Genomic DNA, 26,802 nt, shown 5'->3' with positions numbered 1-26,802 from the left:
GTAGTCCCCGGCTCACCCGAAGAGCATTGTTTCATTCCTCAGCCACTCGCAGGTGCTCAGAGAGGGAGGATGACATCCGGACAGTCCTCCGGCCACTCCTCTCCCGGGGGCGATTATGAAACTCCGGACACGCAGTTAGTCCTCAGTCCCCAGGCCCCGCCCCGTACTTATAAAGGTCTCGGCGCGGGACTGTGGAGCTCACTTGCCCTACAGGCCCGGTGTCGGAGGGACAAGCTGCCGACGCGTGGCCCCCGCAGCTCCCGCAGCTCCCACCGCTCCCGCCGCCGCCGCCCCCGCCGCCCCCGCCGCCCCCGCCGCCCAGGCCACGCCCGCGCCCCGCACACGCTGACGCGGGGAGGAGGATGGAGCCGCGCCGTGCCCGCTGGGTCCCCGCGCCGCTGCTCTGCCTGGGTGAGTCCCCCGCCCCTTCCCGCCGCGGAAGACGAGACTGAGCGGCCCCGGGGCAGCTGTCCTTTGACAAGTACCGCGCTTTCCACCAGATTCAGGTGTACTCCGTTTCGAACGACGTCTCTCGTTAGGCGAGCCCGTCTTTCCCTCCAGCCGGCGATGGAAGAGGGTGGGGTAGGGGAAGGGGCTGGTGTTAAAATACCTTGCACGGATAGATGAACTTGGTCTGTGTGTTCTGCATGAAGTAATATAGCTCCATATTAGGCGAAATAAAAAGTTGAAAAGATTTCGGGTTTGTTGTTTCCTTTTGAAAATGTGACAGTTCTAGAAATCCAAAAGACAGGGGAAAACCGGGCTGGGGGCGGGGACAGGAGGCGGGAGTAGGGACAAGACCCGCGCCTAGGAAAGACCTTTTGGAAAGAAACGCTGTTCCGCCTGTCTTGCCTTCAGTTTTCTAAATCGAGCCGGGTTAAGCGTCTGGGGGCGCTGGCGTGCGGCGGTGCCAGCTTCGCTGAAGCTCCAGAGAATGAAAAGGCTGTTTGAGTACCCGGAGCGGGAGGGTCACGCGCAGGTTCGGGCGCCCCTGGAGGCCCTTGGACGCCAACACCTGCTGCTTCCGGTTTCCCCCCGCGGGCTGGTCGGGCTCTTTTCGCTCGCTGCTACTTGCACCCTTGTATTCTGTAATGGCTGAGCGTACTTTAATGCTTGTCTTCTTATTTGAGATAATTTAGTTCTTGTGGACAGGGGAAAAAAATCTTTAACTTTCCTGGTTTAAAAATATATATTGCGAATTCCTAAACTTCAAGAGGAATTTGGAGCTATATATGAAAATTTTAATAAGGAAATAAAGGTTGCCAATCTCGCTTTTTTTCTGGAGTTGCAATGAGGCGAATTCCCCTAACTCACTCTACCTGTGCAGGATGTGACAGTTCAATTATTATTTCGACACGCCTTATCTTACGGGTTGGGAAACCTAATGAAATGCATACTATGCATAGTTGTAACTTACTTGTCCAACTTCAAGGACATAGGAGGAAACTGGATCTGTGGTTTCTACCAAAACTGTACTAAGAACGACGTGCTAGAAAGTTCTCAGTAAATAATGTCTTTGTTTTGAAGTCTCCGTGAAAAGAATGAATTTACAAAGGTGACAGTCTTCCTAAAGTTAGAAATTAACCTAGAGATCAGAATAGCTTAACACTTTTTTTTTCCACCTGTAAGGTTGCTCTGAACAATGCAAGTATCTATTCTGGGCCACTCATTGAATATGCTAATTTGAGACAGCAAGAGCCTCTGAATAACCTGGTTACTACCTACCTAGCATATGTGTTGTGTGTGTTTCTGTCGCCATAAAAGTGCTTAACTCCTTTATTGCATTACTTAATTACAGTTCACCTATTTCATCAGCTGCCAAGCCCATTTCCAAATGAGCTAGGTCAGTTTCTGTTTTCCCAGTTTGTTTAGATATTTCCCTGCCACTAGGAAAGTTCCTGTTTGAAGTTCTATATCATTTCTCTGTACTCTATTCAGGTATGCAAGTTCAATAGTCTTATTCCAAAGCACATGGAAAAAAGGCATGTTACTGTTACTTCTGAAATGGACATTCCCCCCCCAAACAAAAGATTACCTAGAAATACTTTTCCCAAATGTCTAGCCTTCAAAAGAAGGAAAGTTATTTTAGATTTCAGCAAACATTTTATTATCACTTTTTTTGTGGAATTCACATGTATTTATATCTGTGGAAAAAATACAGACACTTTCATTTCCATCCTCTGTCTCCAACACATGCAGATTTAAATTGCTACACACACCCCACAATCATCTGGTTACCTTTACATTTTATAAATATTTGATATTGATGTTCTTGCTTTATATATGGGGAAACTATTACCCGGTGTCCCATAGAAAAGCAAAGCTACACTGAAAAAGTTCACACCCAGGTTTGCTGGCACTTTTAGCTTACTCAACGTTAAGTAAAAGGGTTGAGATACCTCAAACTAGATAATACATTCTAAATAATATATAATTTTAGAGTTAAATTATCATTTCTAATCTTTGATTGTTGCAGGATGAAGAGGAGAAATTTTTCTCTTGAGTTCTGCAATTAATGTTTAGGGGCTCTTGATCTAAAAGTCAGACATGTTCATTGATACCCAAACAGGCTTTTGAGAGTGTTCCTGAATGACAGATCCAAGACAATTGATGTCCACTTCATTGCACAATGACAGAGAATTGAGCAGAATAAACATTCTTTCTTGAAACCTGAGAAACGCGGATCTCAATGAGGCAATGGCTCACCTCAGATCTTTTCTTTTGACCCTGAAAGTTTATGAGCTGCCTGGTGCTGGCACAACCTGAGATGACACATCATAGGTAGAAACAGGATGACAGGCCTCTCCGGTCTGGGTTTTGGTCCAGGTATTCTAGCTGCCTTCCGCATCATCTTGCCACATGAACAACTTGGGCAATTAAGGTGTGTGGTTCAGCACTGAGGCCCAAATCCAGGAGCTGGGAAGGGAGCAAACAGTTACCAAATGCCTCCTGTGAGCCGACCATGTCGTGTGTTAGGTGTTCTCCACGTTATCATCTCCTTTGCTCCTTAAAACACTATAGGAGGTAGGTATGATTAGACCAGTTTGACAAATGAAGAAACTGAGGCTCAGTGAAGTCAGGTACCTTACAAGGATTTAGAGATGGCAAATGTCTAGGTCATTCTGGAGCAATGTGTAAAGAGCCAGAGGTTCTCAGAGTTATCAGAGCATAATAAAAGTAACAGGTTCTAATAGAGAAGTTCCAGAGTAGTCTGTGGACTGCCCCAGGGCTTAGAATCTGTTATGGGGATTGGTATTTGTGCAAAAATGTACTTTATGGTATCACTCAAAATCAAGCACAGAAAAGATACAATTATTTCCTTAAGCTCGGCTGAAATATGTTAAATTTTTACTTAACCTATATTCAGCATTTTTAATACCCAGGAAATGACTTTTATTATGAAGCCATCATTGACATCAGTTGACTGAGGCCTTTGTTTCTATTTTTATACTTTCCTAGATGTATAGTAAGTAAAGCAATCAAGGAGAAGGAAACCCACATCCTTTTTGTTCCCTGAATCATTCACAATATTGTGAATTGAATGTAATATTGATAAGGGATCAAGTTGGAATCCACAGCACACTTCTATTAACAGTGAGGAAATAGACATACTTCTTTGATTAAAAAAAAGTGCAATATTCACATAATCACTTTGGAAAAATTGAATTTGAATGTCTTCTGTTCATTTTTGCCCAAGAATCTCCCATTTCCTGGTTAATAATCACCCAGGAGATGCAAATGTCAAGTAAGGAATCCTTTTTAAAAAGACTGTAAATTAAGGTGTGGCTTCCTCATCTGTCAGTCTTCGCTCTGAATATAGGCCTATGCAAATTGTCTAATTCATATGGCTGTAACTACTGTTGAGAACATTCCTTCAGAAGACAATGGGAAGACTCCCTAGAGCTGTAATAGGAAAGGTCCTCAGGGAGGAGCACCCTGAAAACCATTGCCTTGGTATGGCAATTCTGGAACCTTTGGAAAAATGAAGTAATGCGACAGCCCCAGTGTCCTCTGGCAATGCAGTTTATGTAAGAGTGCATGTCTGGTTATAGGGCAAATAAAGGTTCAGTGACATTCTAGTTTAAAGTAATAATTTAATTAACTAGAATACTATTTATAACACACAAGACAACTTGATAATTGTCCAGAAAAATATGTTAACCCTTAATTACTTAGGTCAAAAATCCTGAATTTTAAATTTGAGGCATGAAAGTGAGTTAAATACAAATCCTCTTGAAAGTCCTCAGGATAAGGGGAAAAGCCTCTCTTCCTCATATATATGTATAAATATATATGTGTGTATATATATATATATATATATATATATATACACACACACATATATGTATATGTTTATTACACACACACACGTATGTGTGTCAAACTGTATATTTTTTAAACGTTTTTATTGGAGTATAATTGCTTTACAGTGGTGTGTTAGTCAAACTGTATAGTTTTGAAGCAAGAGACATAGTATATAGAATATAGGTTTCACACCCCAGTTCTTTTATTTCATACTTTTGGAAGGATTTATTCCTCTTTGAGCCTCAGTTTTGTCATCTGTAAAATGGAGATCATAATAACTATGTCGTGAGGTTATTATATACAGACATTATAAATATCATAATATTAAAATAATAAAAAACACTTTTGAAATTAGAGCTGTTATCAGTAGCAGCAAGTGCTTTTTTAGAAAAATGCCTCATTTGATCTTTATAATAACTCCCTTTTAGCCAGGAAAAGTGTTACTATTCCCAGTTTACAAATGAAAAAACAGACTTAAAAAGAAGTGAGTTACCCAGAGTATAAGCGTCTACTGTGGATGTTCCCAACTCACTCTTCACTTTTGGTGCAAGTTCCCCTCATCCTTTAAGACTGAAGAAAAGTATCAAGCCTTCTCTGATAGCCCCTTTCATCTTCCCCTCACCACTGGAAAATAAATGTGCAATCTTCCCCCAACCCCTTTGCATCCCTCTGAATCCTTCGGTCCTATCCTTTTCACGTCACCCTGTAAGTGTGTATCTGGCCCTGTCTCTCCTAACTGGTGCTGTACTTATCTTTTATCATTCACATTGTAACAGACTTACGTTAATCACTCAATAAATGTTGTTGGATGGGTGATTAGAATAGTACTTTATTTAGAGTTCTCAGCACTATGTTTTGACTCAACCAGCTGTTCTTTGAAAATGTGCTTGAGAAGCAAAATATTATGGCTGAGCAATAGTTTTTGAAAATTCAGTTCTATTTAATAATACAGTTGAATACCTTTTCTTCCCTATTTTTCCCATTTCTATCTCTTAATGTAGTCTGTATTCACTGATGGTATGCCTAACAAAATTTAAGTATATCACAGTGTGTGTGTACGTGTGTGTGTGTGTGTGTGTGTGTGTGTGTGAGAGAGAGAGAGAGAGAGAGAGAGAGGTCAGGCAGTGCTATGACTAAATGATGGATAGTCCGTAAGAAAAAGAAAAGTATTGTTTTAGAAATGAATGGAACCTTAGAATAACCTAATCTAAATTCCATCTCCACCTCCACTCCACCCCAAGCCTAGGTGATATTTTCAGAGATAAGGAAACCTAGCTTCAGAGGGATAAACTTCGTATCAGAGCTAGAACTGGACTCCATACCTCACGGGTCTACTGCAGGGTTTTTCAGCCTTGGGTCTATTTACATTACAGACTGGATAATTCTTTGTTGTGGACTGTCCTGTGCATTGCAGGGTGTTTAGCAGCAATCCTGGACTCTACCCACTAGATGACAGTAGCACCCCACCCACCCTGAGTTGTGACAACCAAAAATGTCTCCAGACATTGCTCAGTGTCCCTGGTTGACAATATTATTCCAGGGTGAGAAGCATTAGCTAATGTGTTTTCCATTGCTATAACACATTGCCACTCATAGTTCACAGTTTGAATAATCAGTGCTTGAGTTACCAAGACAAATAAAATTCATATTAATGGTAAGCTGGATGCAAATATAAAACCAATTCTAGTGTTAAAAAAATCAACTTAGCAATTTTTATTGCTGATTTTAACACTATTTTCTCTGAATAATGATGAATCTTATTTATGATGGAGTCACTCATACTTTCTTCAATCATTGCATTGCTGACCACCCCATGCCTCCTTTTGTAATTCTGCTCTCTTGGCTCCCGCAAGACTGAACTCCCTTTTTTCCTCAAATTCCTTGGCCATTTCTATCCACTCCTTATCACCTATTTCCCAAAGTTCTATTATTTTCCATTGCGTACTATTTCCCGTGGAACATTTGAATGACTCCTATGCCTTTAAAGGTGATATTTCCTCATATGATTTTCAAATAGACTCCATCAACTCCATTCTTATTGTTTTACTCAAGATGTGTTTTCCCAAGTGCCTCATAAATATAAATAGATGATATATGAACTAAAACCTCAGATGCCACCACAAACCTGCTGTCCTGCCTATGTTATCGACTCTTTTAATGGCACCACCTTCCTTGGTATTTTCTGGCCGGAAACTCGGTGTCTTCTATGAATTCTCTCTTTCTCTCGCCACCACCTGGAGTCTAGCCTCATTAACTCTAGTTAGAACAGGAGCTATGTCCTTTGCATCAGTTTTCCTTTCAGCAGCTCGTTCAGTATCTTGCATATAGAAAAATCTCAGTAGATATTTATTGAACAAATATTCTTAGAGACACGTAGTTACTAAAAGTAAGTATAAGAGAGCTAAGCTGCTCTCCTTCTTTCCCATTTATCAAGTGTAATTAAGCCATTCCCGCCCTACCATCATACTACAGATGAACTTGTGCTTCTCACGAAAGTTGAAGTCTCCACTGTTAACCAAAAAAATATATTTTCACAAAATAAAATTTCTTAGCACCTTCCATTATGCTAGGTGCATTACACAGATTCTTGGAATGAAGTGTAATTAACTTTAAGGCTTTTAAAATTATCTTTTATGTACTCATTTTCTCCTCTTTTTTTTTGATGCTTACTGATTAACTCTATCCTTTTGCAAATTCATTTTTGGCAATAGGCTTCTATAAAGAATGAATGATATGATAGACAATATGCTTCTAAAAATGTCATTAAGTTTTCAAAGCTGTAGTACACAATATGACCGTAATGAAAAAAAGGCAAATGACAAACACTTATAATCCAAACTGTTGCTCCTTTAGAAGATTTTTTGAGACAATAATATAATAGTAATTTAAATTTCTGAATTGGGTCAATAGGGATAGTGTGAGAAGCATGGTGGAAGGGAGTGAAGACAGAAAAGGTTCTAAAAAGACCCTCCTGTGTAACATTATCTTAAAGAAAAAAAATACAGTTTCAATAGATCATTTGAAATAATACTATAGAGATGAATCTTTGGTTTTAGGAGGGGCAAGTTCCATATTTAGAGCTTTTAGTCACAAAATTCCAAAACACCTAGATTAGTACAAATTGTATCCTTTATACAATAGTTGATACGATTTCTCCTGCATTATGAGAGCATTAAGTATAGTATTGTATGATCAGTAAAATATATGAGCACTTTGAAGTATAATTTAGAAATTACTACCAAAATTGAAGAGTTTAGTTTAATGTCTCTGAACTGAAAAACATGGCGTATTAAATCTTTTCTTGACACTTGACAAGGAAGATCTTATGGCTATATTTGAAACTCAAACTTAAAGACTTTTTTGTAACCCATTATTATATCAACCTCTGGTTTCACCCTGTTATCCTGTTTTTATCTCAAATAGTTGTTGGCTTTTACTTTAATGAAGCTTAGTGATAAGGTTAATGTTGAAAAACTGTAGGAAGAAAATGATTGCTGGTAGGAAGCAAGATTTGTGATATATAGATATATATATATTATGATATATATGTATATACACACATATATATATTCTATTCTCTGAAAACATAGGCTGTTACTAGAAAGTACTGACAATAGTTATTTTTAGTGTCTGATGTGTTAGTTTACAGTTATTTTAACGAAGTGGAGCAGGACTTTATCTAATAGTGGATTTGAGACAAAAAGGCATCTGGAAGTGGTAAAAGCATATTCACTCCTTGAAAGTATTCAAGACCTAACAAGCCTACTATGTTACAGACAAATCCTAAAATTATAGACTGCCCTGGAAGAAGGTAGAAAACTAACAGTCCATAAATAGGTAGGCATGTGACCACAGCAAAAGTGTGAACAAAGCAGATTTTGCTGCCTGTTTTGGGGTTGGGCAAATACTGTGATTCATTATGAATTTGCTGTTCCAGTCTAAATAGCCTAAAAGGTAAAATTGGGAAAATAAGGTGCATTCTTTTCATTCTGTAACCTATCTCATTTTATTTTGGGTCATTTTTATTTGCTTGATTGTTATTCAGGAAAGCCATTTTATCTCTGAGAATTGCAATTGATTATTGAGGAATAGGCTTGGTCAGCCAGTCACCAAATCTCAGCCTCCTTCGAGATGGCCCCTCAGTGTGGCCATAAGGAAGCAAGGACAAAAGAAACCATATACAATAAAAAGGATGCTTTCTACATCTGGCATTCCTCCTGACTATCAGGCAAGCACTTCTTACTTAGTGCTCGCCCCACTGGGGTGATGGTACTCAACCGCTCCCACGCCCTGTCCGCAGTATTGTGCAAGGTGTAGGCTCGGCCCTGACCCACGGAGTACAGGTGATATGTATGCTGTGAGTCACCGGTGTCACTTCCTGCTGGCACATTTGAGGTTTCACGGAAACAAATCTCTGAAACATGAAGGTAGAGAGATGAACAGGTGAGCTTTAGATTACTGAAACCCATCTGGAAATTTGACAGGAATAATGGCCTTCAAAGGGAGTTTTGTTTTCATAACATTATTGAAGCAGAAGTTCCAATGGCCAGTTTTGAGTTTACAGATTATCATTTAGCACAGAATTCCTCTATATCTTAGTTACCAATGTAGAGCTTGCTAGCAGATCTGTTTTCTGACACATTGACCCTATTTAAAATCTTTAATATCACAGGGAATTATTTTCTTAGCAGGGACCCATGGTCAAGATTGAAAACTCAAATATAAGATTTGCATTTGAATTACAGAGAGATCATTATGTTCAAATAACACTAAGTCATGAACAACTGAAAGATTAAGGAAATATATGGATAGGACTTTAGCATCTATTCCTTCCCTGTATGACTTTAATGAGTAGTGATTTATAAGGGTGACAGGGTGCTGGATATCAAAATTCTCCATGGGTGGACTTTTTCAATCTTTTGATCATTCCCACTTACTCCTCTACCCCATTTTGCAAAGCCCTGGGCCAGAGGTGAGGTTGAGAAAAACTTGAGGTCCACTGCTTTTAGGCAATAGAGCTTTGTAGCTGGACACACGATTTAGAACCAATTTTGATAGTTTATTGGCTACATGCATCTATGATGGAACTGTAGTGTAAACATTTTCATTTGAGAATAGCATTTAAAATTATTTACAATTCCATCTGTAAAATACCCAAATGTTGGATTAATGTACCAAGTCTCACAGAAACCATCCTGAGTGATGGACTATGTCCAAGAGAGTGTCACAGGTTAGGACAGCCCAGTTTTTGTGGAGGCACGCCCTTCCCTGAATATTCTTTAATTCACAAAGGCAAATATTTTACTGTGGCCTGACTAACTGGAACAAAGTTTCCAACAGTGGAAAAACTAACAATACGAAAAATCTTTGAGAAAAAAAAAAGACTAATAAACAACACCTCAAAGCAATTAGCTGGATTCTATAATAGTCGCAGGTTGCATTTGTAAGCAATTCTGAACAGGAAAGGCTAGTATCTGATTTCTGCAAAGGATGAAGAAACAATCCTTTGCAAAGAGAGAAATGTGCATTTGCACAATGGCCCTTTTGCAGTGGGAGAATCGGTAATATCTCCTCCCATTAGTTGAAGAAGCATAGAGGCATAGGAGTGTCAGGGATATACAAACACACATCTAGGACTCCACTTTGTGTTGAGCAGACTGTATAAATTAAAGGGAGGTAATTCTTCAATAGTGAAAGTGTATGGCAAAATTATATTGAGAAATAGAACAAAATTGGCTTGGATGAGAATCTAGCTAATTCACCCTAGAAAGCTATGTGGACAAAGTTATCCTTTTCCATCTCTGTTCAACTGATAATGGAATCCAAACTTTAGCCATTTTTTTGTCATTTAAAAAAGAAGCTTTTTTTCCCCAATAAGAGCAATTGAAGCATCATTTATATTGTAGAAGAACTATGGAGTGGGGAGGAGATATTTCTAAACTTTTCAAATCACTGAAGGGTTATGAGGCTTGATGTCCAAAGATGGACTCCTAACTCTTATCTTCTATGGTCACTAGATAATTGGTCTTGGACCAGACATGTAATTTAACGCTGAGGTTGTTTGGGGCTAATAACTACTTCACAGGATTGTTATGTGTCAAGTTTGAAACATTAAGAAATTGCAAATTCTGATGCTTATGTGTAGTTCAGCTTTTAATTTCAGTTTTACCCAAATCATATGCAATTTTCTTAACATACCTCCTCTGATTGTGAAAAAATAAAATAAAATTCTTTATTACATGGATTAATTATCCTTTAAAATACCAAAGTACAGAGAGATTTATAACATTGCTATAGACCAGTAGAGGGCACTACCCACATATACTACTGCTAAAACCAGAGGCTAGATGTTGAGTGGCATGGAACATTAATGAGTCTCTGGTATGTTAGATGTTTCAGAAAAATATAATTTCATTTAATTCTCTCCCAAACTCTATAAACTAGGGAAAATGGAGATCCAGAGAATTTAATTAATTTTTCCAAAATTACATAGCTCAAGTTTTCTCCCAGATTGCCTTTCCACATACTTTGTTGCCTCCCTATAGGGTTAAATACTCTGCTTCAGTTACATTTATCTGAGTTTGTTCCCTGTGATGTCCATTATACTCTAGTATTATTGCCTGTTGCCAGATTCTGTAATGCAGCCCATTAACAACATTGTTATGTACTCTTGGGAAAGTTACTTAACTCACTTTTCTCATATGTCTAATGGGGAGAACAGTAGTATCTTCTTCAAAGAGTCACTGAGTAGATTAAATTAGATAGTATAGGTAAGGAGGGTAGAACCATGCCCACATACAGTACGTGGGCAAGAAATGTTAACTGCTACCTACTACTATCACCATCACAAGTAATGTTTCTTATATAACAGTTACTCCTATAGCCTGGAAGAGTGAAGAGCAACTACATGACTCCTAAGAAGAGTAAAACTCTTTTCAGTCAACATCCGTGCAATTAAAAGGATTCTTTCATTCTTTCTACGCAATTCAGAACACTACTTGAATCCTTCTGGTGCCTGTTTCCCAACATTTATCTTTTCAGTGGAGAAACACCATGAAATGCCTTGTTTAAACTCTTACTGGGCTGACAGAAACTGGATTCTTTGGCACAGTGTGGTTCCTCTAGCATGTGTGTTCCTTTCCATATTAGATAAGATATATTCTGACTTTACTTAGATTACATTTTATTCATTAAAATGGATTTTAATGTGTAATGCAAAGAGTAACTTAGGTACTTAAATCAATAACTGATGTATCTTAGGTCGAGAGTCCTGTTTAGTTGTGACCATAAATAGAAGCTGAGTTTTATTTGAAACCTTCTTTGTGATGGTTTCTACCTTGGAGCATTGCTCTGAACACATCATGAAGTAAAACTGTGGAAATTTTCCAATTTTCCAATGGCTAAACTTCTTAAGAAATCAATCTTTAAAATCAGGTATTTGAAAAGGTTACTGTGAAATGTTTAGAGTAGGTCAAATCTGTAACTCTGAATGTAATGCCAGGACTTTTACCCTTGGACAGAAGAGCTGGGGGTTCATTTATTTTCAATGATATGCCTGTTTCCATGAATTATTTTGTTTATGGTTTCGATGGATCAAATTCTTGAAATAATTAAAAGAACTTTATAAATACTATAATTATGTGGAAATCTGGTTAAGGTTTCTTTCCTTGAAGCATTAGTTATATATTTGATTTTTCTCCATAAATAGGTTTCCATCTTCTACAAGCAGTTCTCAGTACAACTGTGATTCCTTCATGTATCCCAGGAGAGTCCGAAGATAACTGCACAGCTTTAGGTAAGCCCAGGTTTGTCAATGTTGCATCAAAGAATTACACATTCTTAACAGAAATGTAACTCAAAGACTATAAATATGTGATAGTGGAAAAAAGGGGGGGAAAATAGCTGCTGTATTAACAAAAGAACCCAGTGAACTAGGGATCTGGAAAAATTATATAAAGGAATAACTGGAGACAGAGGGACTGAGCACCTAGTTATATATATAAAGATTTGATCTTAAAGAGATAGAGAACAAAGAAAATCAGATTCCCTTTGGTCATTTCAGAGCGTCGCTGAGAAACCATTGTGAGGATTTGGATCCCAGGAAAATGTAAACTTTGTACACAGTAGACAGTCAATATATTTTGTTGTTATTTTTTTGTAAAAGGAGAAAATGATGTCTTTTATTTTGAGTTACAGCATTCATTCAGAAAAATCTATGGAGTACTTAATACATGCTAAACACTGTGCTTAGGCATAGGGTTACAAAAATAAGTGGTGCATGGTCTTATCTTTGGGGCCCAGAGTACTCTGAATGTGGTTCAAGAGAGATCTGCTTTATAGCTGATACACTTCGCTGTACAGCAGAAACTAACACAACACTGTAAAGCAACTATACTCTAGTAAAAATAATAATAATAATAATAAATTAAAAATAAAAGAAATAAAATTAAAAAAATAAAATAAAAGTAATAGCACCTAGGCACAAAAAGAGAGAGAGAGAGAGAGAGAGAAAGAGAGAGAGAGAGAGAGAGAGAGAGAGAAAGACATCTGCTTTATATTCACTCTGAGTTATTGAGTCCAGAGTTTTCCTGAGGAACCAGAGCATTACCTGCAACAACTTCACCTCCTTTCTTGTCCTTCCTCTTTGTGCTCTCTAGAAGTTTGGTGTGCTTCACTCCCTATTTTTGGCTATTTGAACAAGAGTATTACAATCAAGATGATTTGTTTGGTTATTTCATAAAGATCCTTCACATTTTAGTAATTAAAACGTTCTAAAGTGAATTTTATGTGTAGGTTGCAACACTATTCTAAAGAGGCTACTATTTTCATTGTTGTATTTGTGTAACCGAGGCATTTATAGCTCAAGGTTTGTCTAGTTCATGTCCAGGTCTCATCGTTAGAGACTGTGATTGATTTCCTGAACCCGAAAGTTTGGGAATGCACACCAAAACAAGCCTTGCTGGCTTAAAACCCACTATAGATTTAAGCTCTTTTAAATTAATTAATGGATTCAGTTTGCAATTGCTTTGGGAGTAATGAATGTCAGAATTATTTTGAGATTTGAAAAAATTATACACACTTTATTTGGATAAGTAAATAACTGTGAAGGATCATGATTTGTGTGTGTGTGTCTTCAGCTTACCTTTTCTATCCTTAAACATTGTCGTTTGAGAATTTTACCCCCAGGTTTTATTTTGTTTTGTTTAGCCTGTTGGCCATTTTCCTTTGGGGGCCCAGTGTTTGCTTATTGGTCTAGGGAGCGTGACAACTAGAGTGACTTTTTGTCCTGAAAATGCATGACCTGCTTTGTTCCAGTAGCTCAGTGGTTACTATTATGAAAGGGTGATTAATTCTTCAAAGAAAGCAACAGACTATATTCCACTTTCTATTTCTTTCACAGTTCGGACAGAAGATAATCCACGTGTGGCTCAAGTGTCAATATCAAAGTGTAGCTCTGACATGAACGGCTACTGTTTTCATGGACAGTGCATCTACCTGGTAGACATGAGTGAAAGTCACTGCAGGTAATATGCCAAATACAAGCAAACAAAAACAGTTTTTTAAAAACCCACATTCTCTCTTTTTTTATTTTTGTAATACTCTATTGTTTCCATGGGCTGCCGTTTATATGTACTATTAGCATGCAGTTTATGTGTACTATTAGAAACTTTATTGAGTGAGTTTTTTTAAAGTTAGGGAACAAATAGTAGAACAAACAGCAGTTATCAAATTGTACGGATGCTTCAGGGCTGCAGAATGGGCAGGGCTTCACATGCCTTTCTCTCATACTTACCACAGTAGTAGCTTAGCCTTTAATCTGGACTTATATGTCAGCCATTGTTATAAGAATCGATTCCACTGACTTAGACAAAAAGCACTTCAAACTTACAAAGCGGGCTTCCCTGGTGGCGCAGTGGTTGAGAATCTGCCTGCTAATGCAGGGGACACGGGTTCGAGCCCTAGGCTGGGAAGATCCCACATGCCACGGCGCAACTAGGCCATTGAGCCACAACTACTGAGCCTGCGCGTCTGGAGCCTGTGCTCCGCGACAAGAGAGGCCGCGATAGTGAGAGGCCCGCGCACCGCGATGAAGAGTGGTCCCCGCTTGCCACAACTAGAGAAAGCCCTCGCACAGAAACAAAGACCCAACACAGCCAAAAATAAATAAATAAATAAATAAAAGCCAAGCATTTGAAGCCCTTAAAAAAAAAAAAAAAGTATAACATTTAAAAAAAAAAAAAAAAACTTACAAACCACCATTGTCAGCCACCCTGCCAGTTGAACCAGACTATCATTCTAATACAGCAGTTGAGCTTGAGAGCAGTGTGGGCCTCTTTTATCCAAGTTGGGCTAGCTTTAAGGTCAGTCTTTGAATTCATCTTTACAACTTTTGGCAAACCTTGTCAGTATCTTGCATTACATTGTAAGATTAGCTCTTACAAAACTAATTCAGAACCATGATTTCTTTCTTAAATAACTGATCTTTCTCTTGCATTGTCCTTTAGGTGTGAAGTGGGTTACACTGGTGTCCGATGTGAGCACTTCTTTTTAACCGTCCAAAAGCCTCTGAGCAAAGAATATGTGGCTTTGACTGTGATTCTTGTTATCTTGTTCCTCATCACAGTTGCTGGCTCTGTATACTATTTCTGCAGATGGTAAGCCAGTGTTTTTGTTTTTGTTTTAACACTCTGCTTTTGTAAATTACTTTTATACAATCCACACTTACAAACTGGGTAAAAATATGGCAAAGTATTATTTAGTGGGATAAGATAGACTCTGCACTAACGATATTTATAAAGAAGTTTTAGCAGCGGAACATCTGGACTAGTAGAAACGAGTGTCCAGATAATTATAAGAGCTGACTTTTAAAAATTGGTTCATGTCAGTCCCCCAAAATTCCATCTTCAACACTCCATCTTCATGTACAGTGCCCTACTGATATGTGCTGATAACTGAGAAAATATAGAGTGGGCACCGAACTACTGACAGTATATCAGATTGGCCAGTTTTTAGGCTTAGGACCAGGGTATAGGAATAGAATGACTTAGTTAATAATAGCTGCCTGTAAAATGCCTCCATAACATCCTTCTTATTTTGGAAGTGGTGCAGATTTTTCAGTGTAGATTTGAGTGAATTTTATTTTATTTCTGCTGACAGGAATGCACTCCTACTTTTGAAGCTCCAAAAGTGTTACTTTTATAAGATTAAATTTATTTGGTCCATGCTTGAGTCTAAGTATTCACCAAATTATAATGCCTTTTTAATTGGTTATGATCACATAACTGAATATTATTAAAACTGAAATGCACCTGAAAGGTCTTTGACTGCAATCCTTTCTTTTATAAAGATGGGAAAGTAAGATACAGAGAAGTAAATTGACATGTCCTGGCTCATCTAGTTGACAAGTAGCTAAATCAAGGCTAAACAAACGTTTTCTAATCATATTCTTCCACTAAGCAAAAACATTATGCAGTTTCCTTAAGGCTACATGCTTCATCTTCAAAATGGGTAGAAAATGAACTCAAAATATTAGGAAGATAGCTTTAATGAATGAGTGAATGAAGATTCTGAATCGCGATAGATTTATGAATCCTAGCTGGGAGAACTTGACCAGGTTATGTAACCCATTTGTACTTCATTTTCTTCATCTGTAAAATGAGGATGATAATGGTAAGTGTGAGGATAAAATAAATAATGGATATATAGCATTTAGAACATTGTCTGTCACTTAATAAGTGCCCGATTTATTTTCATTATTATTGGTGATAGCATTATATCAATGTGATGAGTAGAATGAAAGAAAGAAGGAAAGAAAGAAAGAAAGAAAAGAAAGAAAAAGAAGGAAGGAAGGAAGGAAGGAAAGAAGGAAGAAAAGACAGAGAGAATTAAAAAAAGGATAAAACAGGCCAGGATTAAACGTGGTCACATGCTCTCCTGGAATTTTACAATTTTCATGATCATGTGAAAGCCTTTGAGAAGTCCTTTAACAGCATTTCACCGTTTCCTCCCAAAATTATTTGTTCAGAGAAACTACCCCTTCCTCCCCGCTTCTTCTCTAGCATCCAGCCTAAACCTATTCACCTCTGACATTTTGGAAACACTGTGCTAATGTACCTTTAGCGTCCATATATTTGTTTCTTTTGTTAACATACTTTGATCCTATTACTGCTAACTTCAGGGTTAACGGTTTAATTTCTGAATATTTCTAGGTACAGAAATCGAAAAGGTAAAGAACCAAAGAAGGAATATGAAAGAGTGACCTCAGGGGATCCAGCATTGCCACAAGTCTGAATGGTGCCATTAAACTTATGGGCAGGGATGCACTGCATACCTGGTTATGTTAATATTCCTATTTTATTAATAATATTTATGTGGGGTCATGTGTTAAGTCAACAATGATGTATTTTAATATACTAAGAAGAGTTTTTATTTTTGTTTTATTTTTGACAGACTATTTGCTAATATATAATGTACACAAAATATTTACTATAGAAAGAAAACGGATATTTTTCTAAGAAATTATTTCCTGGGCTAAGTGCCTTATTGAAAGCTTTTTTGCCTGCTGTACAATGCATAGGAGTGAGCAATGCCCAGTTCATTGTTCAGGAAGTGTCAGCAAGTGACAGGTTTCTGTAAGCCTAAATATATGGTCGAATCAATTTAATAAGTATATATTTCAACTCCTCGAATCAATGATAGTTGGTTTGACTATATCATAGTCTGATGTATGAGTTGGCACCACTGTGCCATGTGTCAAAACAGTAATGCTGTGGGAATTGGGGAGAAGCAAATATAGATCACGTGCTAAACACTACATATTTGAAACAGACTAAACCCTGGAGGGCTCTGCTCCCTCCACACACATCCTTGGCTATAACTCACTGTTTGCCTGGAGAGAAGGTGCACGATTCCCTATTCCCAACCACAACTGCTACGTATATTAGTCATCCATCTAACAGATTCTCCTTAAGAAAATGAATTGAGAACTTAATTTTATACCATCTTTTATGTAAATAGTAGATAATTTATAGCTTCACAATGTTCTTTTTTTTAGTATGACATTTATGCTAGGTAACTGCTCATGAGGCAATTACAGAAATCCACATGTGAAGCCAAGATCTGTGCTTCTTTTCAAGAGTATTTATTTCTGTAGGGACTTGGCTGAAGAATTCTAAGATTAAATCATAGTCCAAAATTTGATGGACTAATTATTATTTTAAAGTGTGATATAAGACAATAATTCTATATACAGTCTAAAGAGATCTAAAAGGATATTTCTATTTCCCACTAATAGAGCTGAAGTCAAATGTGCTGTGTAAAAATACATTTTAAATCCTACACATACTTATTGATATCTACTGTATGTAAAGGAGGTCTGCATATTTTGAGTGACCTTGATTGCTTCAAAGAAAATTTATTGACTAACCAAGAAATCAGCTGCAATCCATTTATTTTGTTACAAAATGGAGTCATATTGGCTTATCTTAAGCATCTCAATTCATATTACATAACTAATTGTAAATAATAGTTTGGGGTGTTTTTTAATCTTTATTTAAAAACTAACCCCTGTAAAAGTTAAATATTTATTTATAAATGCATATTAAATAATAAAAAAGGTATGACACAGATTGCTTTTATGGGAGAAAATTAGTAAAAAAATAATAGTTTTAATGAGGTTAATGCTGAACAAACATAAAAAATGATTGCTAAAAAAAAAAAGATTGCTAGCAACTCATGTTTCCTACAAACAATGGAAATATTTTGGCTTACATTTAGTCTATTTTCCTTATTTTATAGATTTCTCCCTGTATATATTTCTAGAAAGGACTATCTATACCCACCGTATTGAGAATAAATGCAAATCCAATTCATAAATCCATAGTTTGTGGCTTCCCACCAAGGCCACAAAGTAGCCCAGTAGACATACTGTATAACCAAAGAGGTAAAGTTCTAAGATTGGTACTAAAGATATAACCTCATAATTAAGATTTGTGTAATATATTAAATATTTAAAATACAATCAAATGCTACTATTCTTTTGGACATTCTTTTGCTCTTATCTCTCTGCCAAAGTCAATGCAAGGGGAGAAATGGTGCACTGGTAGGACAGATTTTTATTTTTGAGTCCTTGAGAAGAGAATTAGATTAATTCAACTGCCGTGAGGTATCAAATCAATTTTTATGTAGCAAATACATGATACTAGCTTCTAATTTCTGTTGAATTCAATAATGCAGTTTTTAAAAACTTACGTCTGATCCATTTTGCCATTTTTGCTGCAATAGTCTGTCAGTAGACTTCTGGAAAAAATGTGTTTAATTTGCTGCCCAATACTTTCTGATTTTTTTCTACTCTTATTCGTATGGGAAAAGGAGGAGTAACAACTGGTATATGCAGTGCTGCTGGAGTACATTTTAATGTTTTGACTGAAGAATAATTTTATCTAAACATACCTGTTATTCAAACTGGATGAGGTTAAATGTAAGATAGTGAATTTCTCTCTGCTTTTTTTGCACTCTGTAATTGCACTTTGAAGAGCCATTTTGATACACAGTTTATATTAAAGATGCCATGGAACATAAAGTTGTATCGCATGCAGTTTAAAGTAACTTATTTGACAATGAATTTTATCAGAGTACTGAATTGTATCAATTTGTTTGTATTCAATATCAGCTTTGATAATAGCGTACCTTAAGATATTGAAGGAGAATATAGATACTTTACAAGATATTATTAATTTTTATTTATTTTTGTTGGAAACTGGAAAAAAACAAAGTTGAAAAATAAAACACCTTGCATTAAAAATGTCACTGATAAGTTTAGTCTCTTTCTTTCTTTTTGTTTTGTTTTTCTTTTTTTCCATACCACATTAAAGGTCTTAAAAGCAGTGACAAGACTATAATGTGCTTAGACATAAAGACATATGGTTTTAGTTTGGGAAAGCATTATATAAATTTATCATATTTTATGGCCTACCATAGTGAAGAATCTCTTTGAAATATAAGGAATCACATTAATTATAAAATTCTGGGGGTTAGTATTTTTTTTTAAGAATATTTTTAAAGAATATTTTTAAAAATATTTCTAAAAAGAATAAATATCCTATTGAGAAGTAACTTTTGGAAGGACACATCAGCCAAAAGCATGTCCCATGGTTCCCGCAGCATCTGCCAACCAAGAGGCTTGGCTTTCCCAAGCCTTCAGAGCAGGAAACATCATCCCTCTGAACCTCCAACACAGTAATGGCTTCCGAAGTACATGCTTCAAAACCTATAGGATACTTTGCCCATTTATTAGCTCCTTGGACCACTTCATTAGCCTGTGGATAGGGCAGGGAGGCATAGCTATGACCATTTTCCAAGGAGGTAAACCAATTTGTCCAGGGTCACAGTGGTAGTAAAAGATGAAGTTGGCATGAGAAACAAGGTCTTCTGATCCCCGATTCTACCACAGCCCTGGCCATGTCAGGGCAGCAGAACAAACCATCATGTGGAGTTAGTCTAAGATTCAGTTTGGAATTTTGTGGGGGAGAAACAGAAATTCCTGTAAAATGAAGTTCTTGGGATCTCACAGAACCATCAGACTGACTCTATTTGAAGTCTGAGAACTCAGAGGGTTAATTAAGGAAAAGAACTCCTTGAAACACTTCTCACTCGGCTTACAGGATGTCACACTCTTCTGGTTTTCCACCTGTTTTCAGTCTCATGCTGGATCTTCCTTAATATCTTCCATCCCCCGCCACTGATTTGTAAATGCTGGAGTGCTCCCAGATCTCAATTACAGAACTTTTTCTCTGTGTATCCACTCCCTTCTTTATTTCATATAGTCTTCTGCCTTTAATAGCCATCTATATACTGATTATTCCTAGGCTAGATACTTTCCCTGATTTCCAAACTTCATTATCCAATGACCTATCAAACTACCCATCCACTTGGATATACACTGGACATTAAAACATAACATGTTCAATAACTGACAGTCCCCTAAAAAGTCTTTCCTTCCACAATGTTTCCATTCAATTAAATTCAACTCCATCCTTCTTGTATCTCAGACCAAAAATCTGGTATCATCCTCTGGAAGGTGCAGAATGGCTCACTTTCAAGTGATTTCAGAGAGGATTACCCTAAACTTTTTACAACAGTGACAGAATTGGCCATTTTGAAGGCATTATGCAGAAGGAAAAAAATTCTGGAAAACCAGACTTCGATTATCACAATTTTTTAAAAAGAAGAAACTGTAGGCACTGAATTTGGTCAATTCTAGAACATATTTCTCCCCAAATGGTCACAAGACATTATAAAACATAAGTGCTGTTCATTAGGATCCAAACATGGATTCATTAAGGAGGAGACATAAAATATGGATCTTTTAAAAAAATCCTGTCTGATAACCAGCTAATGGTAACTACCCATCATATAAAACCAAACACAGTTATGACATTCAGTTTATTTGAATTCAGAGAAATACTTGGGAAAAGTCTTCCAAAAATTTTGTATGAGCCTTTAGTGCCATGTGCCTATTAAGAAATAAGCACAGAAGATGGCGGAAGAGTAAGACGCGGAGATCACCTTCCTCCCCACGGATACACCAGAAATACACGTGGAACAACTCCTACAGAACACCTACTGAACGCTGGCAGAAGACCCCAGACCTCCCAAAAGGCAAGAAACTCCCCATATACCTGGGTAGGGCAAAGCGGAGAGATCCCCACACAGAGGATCGGTGCCGAGCGGCACTCACCAGCCCGAGAGGCTTGTCTGCTCGCCCGCCGGGGCAGTCGGCACTGGGAGCTGAGGCGCGGGCTTCGGTCAGAGCGCAGGGAGAGGACTGGGGCTGGCGGCGAGAACTCAGCCTGAAGGGGTCTAATGGGCCACAGCTAGCCGGGAGGGAGTCCGGGAAAACTCTGGAGCTGCCGAAGAGGCAAGAGACTTTTTCTTCCCTCTTGGTTTCCTGGTGCGCGAGGAGAGGGGATTAAGAGCGCTGCTTAAAGGGGCTCCACAGACGGGCGCGAGTCGCGACTGAAAGCGCGGAGTCCAGTGACAGGTGTGGGACGCTGGGGCTGCTGCTGCCGCCGCCAAGAAGCCTGTGTGCGAGCGCAGGTCACTGCCCACACCGCCCTTCCGGGAGCCTGTGCAGCCCGCCACTGCCGGGGTCCCGGGATCCAGGGGCGGCTTCCCTGGGAGAACGCACGGTGCGCCTCGGGCTGGTGCAACGTCACGCCGACCTCTGCCGCTGCAGGCTCGCCCCGCACTCCGTGCCCCTCCCTCCCTCCCGGCCTGAGTGAGCCAGAGTCCCCGAAGAGGCTGCTCCTTTAACCCTGTCCTGTCTGAGCGAAGAACAGACGCCCTCCGGCGACCTACACGCAGAGGCGGGGCCAAATCCAAAGCTGAGACCCAGGAGCTGTGAGAACAAAGAAGAGAAAGGGAAACCTCTCCCAGCAGCCTCAGAAGCAGCGGATTAAAGCTCCACAATCAACTTGATGTACCCTGCATCTGTGGAATACATGAATAGACAACACATCATCCCAAATTGAGGAGCCCGGAGTCAGTGCTGTGCCTCTGAGGTGGGAGAGCCAACTTCAGGACACTGGTCCACAAGAGACCTCCCAGCTCCACATAATATCAAACGGCGAAAATCTTCCAGAGATCTCCATCTCAACACCAGCACCCAGCTTCACTCAACGACCAGCAAGCTACAGTGCTGGACACCCTAAGCCAAACAACTAGCAAGACAGGAACACAACGCCACCCATTAGCAGAGAGGTGGCCTAAAATCATAAAAAGTCCACAGACACCCCAAAACACACCACCAGACGTGGACCTGCCCACCAGAAAGACAAGATCCAGCCTCATCCACCAGAACACAGGCACTAGTCCCCTCCACCAGGAAGCCTACACAACCCACTAAACCAACCTTAGCCACTGGGGACAGACACCAAAAACAACAGGAACTACGAACCTGCAGCCTGCAAAAAGGAGACCCCAAACACAGTAACATAAGCAAAATGAGAAGACAGAAAAACACACAGCAAGAGAAGGAGCAAGATAAAAACCCACCAGACCTAATAAATGAAGAGGTAATAGGCACTCTACCTGAAAAAGAATTCAGAATAATGATGGTAAAGATGATCCAAGATTCTATTTCCCAGATCCAAAATCTTGGAAATAGAATAGACAAAATGCAAGAAACAGTTAACAAGGACCTAGAAGAACTAAAGATGAATCAAGCATCGATTAAAAACACAATACATGAAATAAAAAATACTCTAGACGGGATCAATAGCAGAATAACTGAGGCAGAAGAACGGATAAGTGAGGTGGAAGATAAAATAGTGGAAATAACTGCTGCAGAGCAAAATAAAGAAAAAAGAATGAAAAGAACAGAGGACAGTCTCAGAGACCTCTGGGACAACATTAAACGCACCAACATTCGAATTATAGGGGTTCCAGAAGAAGAAGAGAAAAAGAAAGGGACTGAGAAAATATTTGAAGAGATTATAGTTGAAAACTTCCCTAATATGGGAAAGGAAATAGTTAATCAAGTCCAGGAGGCACAGAGAGTCCCATACAGAATAAATCCAAGGAGAAATACGCCAAGACACATATTAATCAAACTGTCAAAAATTAAACACAAAGAAATCATATTAAAAGCAGCAAGGGAAAAACAACAAATAACACACAAGGGAATCCCCATCAGGATAACAGCTGATCTCTCAGCAGAAACTCTACAAGCCAGAAGGGAGTGGCAGGACATACTTAAAGTGATGAAGGAGAAAAACCTGCAACCAAGATTACTCTACCCAGCAAGGATCTCATTCAGATTTGATGGAGAAATTAAAACGTTTACAGACAAGCAAAAGCTGAGAGAGTTCAGCACCACCAAACCAGCTTTACAACAAATGCTAAAGGAACTTCTCTAGGCAAGAAACACAACAGAAGTAAAAGACCTACAATAACGAACCCAAAACAATTAAGAAAATGGGAATAGGAACATACATATCGATAATTACCTTAAATGTAAATGGACTAAATGCTCCCACCAAAAGACACAGAGTGGCTGAATGGATACAAAAACAAGACCCATCTATATGCTGTCTACAAGAGACCCACTTCAGACCTAGAGACACATACAGACTGAAAGTAAGGGGATGGAAAAAGATATTCCATGCAAATGGAAACCAAAAGAAAGCTGGAGTAACAATTCTCATATCAGACAAAATAGACTTTAAAATAAAGACTACTAGAAGAGATAAAGAAGGACACTACATAATGATCAAGGGATCGATCCAAGAAGAAGATATAACAATTGTAAATATTTATGCACCCAACATAGGAGCACCTCAATACATAAGGCAAATACTAACAGCCATAAAAGGAGAAATCGACAGTAACACAATCATAGTAGGGGACTTTAACACCCCACTTTCACCAATGGACAGATCATCCAAAATGAAAATAAATAAGGAAACACAAGCTTTAAATGATACATTAAACAAGATGGACTTAATTGATATTTATAGGACATTCCATCCAAAAACAACAGAATACACATTTTTCTCAAGTGCTCATGGAACATTCTCCAGGATAGATCATATCTTGGGTCACAAATCAAGCCTTGGTAAATTTAAGAAAATTGAAATTGTATCAAGTATATTTTCCGACCACAATGCTATGAGACTAGATATCAATTACAGGAAAAGAGCTGTAAAAAATACAAACACATGGAGGCTAAACAATACACTACTTAATAACGAAGTGATCACTGAAGAAATCAAAGAGGAAATTAAAAAATACCTAGAAACAAATGACAATGGAGACACGACGACCCAAAACCTATGGGATGCAGCAAAAGCAGTTCTAAGAGGGAAGTTTATAGCAATACAATGCCACCTTAAGAAACAGGAAACATCTCGAATAAACAACCTAACCTTGCACCTAAAGCAATTAGAGAAAGAAGAACAAAAACATCCCAAAGTTAGCAGAAGGAAAGAAATCATAAAAATCAGATCAGAAATAAATGAAAAAGAAATGAAGGAAACGATAGCAAAGATCAATAAAACTAAAAGCTGGTTCTTTGAGAAGATAAACAAAATTGATAAACCATTAGCCAGACTCATCAAGAAAAAAAGGGAGAAGACTCAAATCAATAGAATTAGAAATGAAAAAGGAGAAGTAACAACTGACACTGCAGAAATACAAAAGATCATAAGAGATTACTATAAGCAACTCTATGCCAATAAAATGGACAACCTGGAAGAAATGGACAAATTCTTAGAAATGCACAACCTGCCGAGACTGAACCAGGAAGAAATAGAAAATATGAACAGACCAATCACAAGCACTGAAATTGAAACTGTGATAAAAAATCTTCCAACAAACAAAAGCCCAGGACCAGATGGCTTCACAGGCGAATTCTATCAAGCATTTAGAGAAGAGCTAACACCCATCCTTCTCAAACTCTTCCAAAATACAGCAGAGGGAGGAACACTCCCAAATTCATTCTACGAGGCCACCATCACCTTGATACCAAAACCAGACAAGGATGTCACAAAGAAAGAAAACTACAGGCCAATATCACTGATGAACATAGATGCAAAAATCCTCAACAAAATACTAGCAAACAGAATCCAACAGCACATTAAAAGAATCATACACCATGATCAAGTGGGGTTTATTCCAGGAATGCAAGGATTCTTCAATATACACAAATCAATCAACGTGATACACCATATTAACAAATTGAAGGAGAAAAACCATATGATCATCTCAATAGATGCAGAGAAAGCTTTCGACAAAATTCAACACCCATTTATGATAAAAACCCTCCAGAAAGTAGGCATAGAGGGAACTTTCCTCAACATAATAAAGGCCATATATGACAAACCCACAGCCAGCATCGTCCTCAATGGTGAAAAACTGAAACCATTTCCACTAAGATCAGGAACAAGACAAGGCTGCCCACTCTCACCACTCTTATTCAACCTAGTTTTGGAAGTTTTAGCCACAGCAATCAGAGAAGAAAAGGAAATAAAAGGAATCCAAATTGGAAAAGAAGAAGTAAAGCTGTCACTATTTGCAGATGATATGATACTATACATAGAGAATCCTAAAGATGCTACCAGAAAACTACTAGAGTTAATCAATGAATTTGGTAAAGTTGCAGGATACAAAATTAATGCACAGAAATCTCTGGCATTCCTATATACTGATGATGAAAAATCTGAAAGTGAAATCAAGGAAACACTCCCATTTACCATTGCAACAAAAAGAATAAAATATCTAGGAATAAACCTACCTAAGGAGACAAAAGACCTGTATGCAGAAAATTATAAGACACTGATGAAAGAAATTAAAGATGATACAAACAGATGGAGAGATGTACCATGTTCTTGGATTGGAAGAATCAACATTGTGAAAATGACTCTACTACCCAAAGCGATCTACAGGTTCAATGCAATCCCTATCAAACTACCACTGGCATTTTTCACAGAACTAGAACAAAAAATTTCACAATTTGTATGGAAACACAAAAGACCCCGAATAGCCAAAGCAATCTTGAGAACGAAAAATGGAGCTGGAGGAATCAGGCTCCCTGACTTCAGACTATACTACAAAGCTACAGTAATCAAGACAGTATGGTACTGGCACAAAAACAGAAAGATAGATCAATGGAACAGGATAGAAAGCCCAGAGTTAAACGCACGGACATATGGTCACCTTATCTTTGATAAAGGAGGCAGGAATGTACAGTGGAGAAAGGACAGTCTCTTCAATAAGTGGTGCTGGGAAAACTGGATAGGGACATGTAAAAGTATGAGATTAGATCACTCCCTAACACCATACACAAAAATAAGCTCAAAATGGATTAAAGACCTAAATGTAAGGCCAGACACTATCAAACTCTTAGAGGAAAACATAGGCAGAACACTCTATGACATAAATCACAGCAAGATCCTTTTTGACCCACCTCCTAGAGAAATGGAAATAAAGACAAAAATAAACACATGGGACCTAATGAAACTTCAAAGCTTTTGCACAGCAAAGGAAACCATAAACAAGACCAAAAGACAACCCTCAGAATGGGAGAAAATATTTGCAAATGAAGCAACTGACAAAGGATTAATCTCCAAAATTTATAAGCAGCTCATGCAGCTCAATAACAAAAAAACAAACAACCCAATCCAAAAATGGGCAGAAGACCTAAATAGACATTTCTCCACAGAAGATATACAGACTGCCAACAAACACATGAAAGGATGCTCAACATCTTTACTCATTAGAGAAATGCAAATCAAAACTACCATGAGATATCATCTCACACCAGTCAGAATGGCCATCATCAAAAAATCTAGAAACAATAAATGCTGGAGAGGGTGTGGAAAAAAGGGAACACTCTTGCACTGCTGGTGGGAATGTGAATTGGTACAGCCGCTATGGAGAACGGTATGGAGGTTCCTTAAAAAACTACAAATAGAACTACCATATGACCCAGCAATCCCA

General features: G+C 38.2%; 1 protein-coding gene across 1 annotated transcript; it reads left to right on the top strand.

The window, feature by feature from the left end:
* Nucleotides 1-214: 214 nt before the first annotated feature.
* On the top strand, nucleotides 215-19,216 carry EREG (epiregulin). The gene is made up of 5 exons (XM_082637023.1): nucleotides 215-411; nucleotides 12,014-12,100; nucleotides 13,706-13,829; nucleotides 14,811-14,960; nucleotides 16,515-19,216. The coding sequence occupies exons 1-5, from the start codon at nucleotides 363-365 to the stop codon at nucleotides 16,594-16,596; spliced, it is 492 nt and encodes a 163-aa protein (XP_082493149.1). The 5' UTR covers nucleotides 215-362; the 3' UTR covers nucleotides 16,597-19,216.
* The last annotated feature ends 7,586 nt before the right edge of the window (nucleotides 19,217-26,802 follow it).

This window comes from Mesoplodon mirus (genome assembly GCF_964341445.2).
Source record: "Mesoplodon mirus genome assembly, chromosome: 2".
Taxonomy (NCBI): domain Eukaryota; kingdom Metazoa; phylum Chordata; class Mammalia; order Artiodactyla; family Ziphiidae; genus Mesoplodon; species Mesoplodon mirus.
This window is presented reverse-complemented; position numbering and strand designations above follow the sequence as displayed.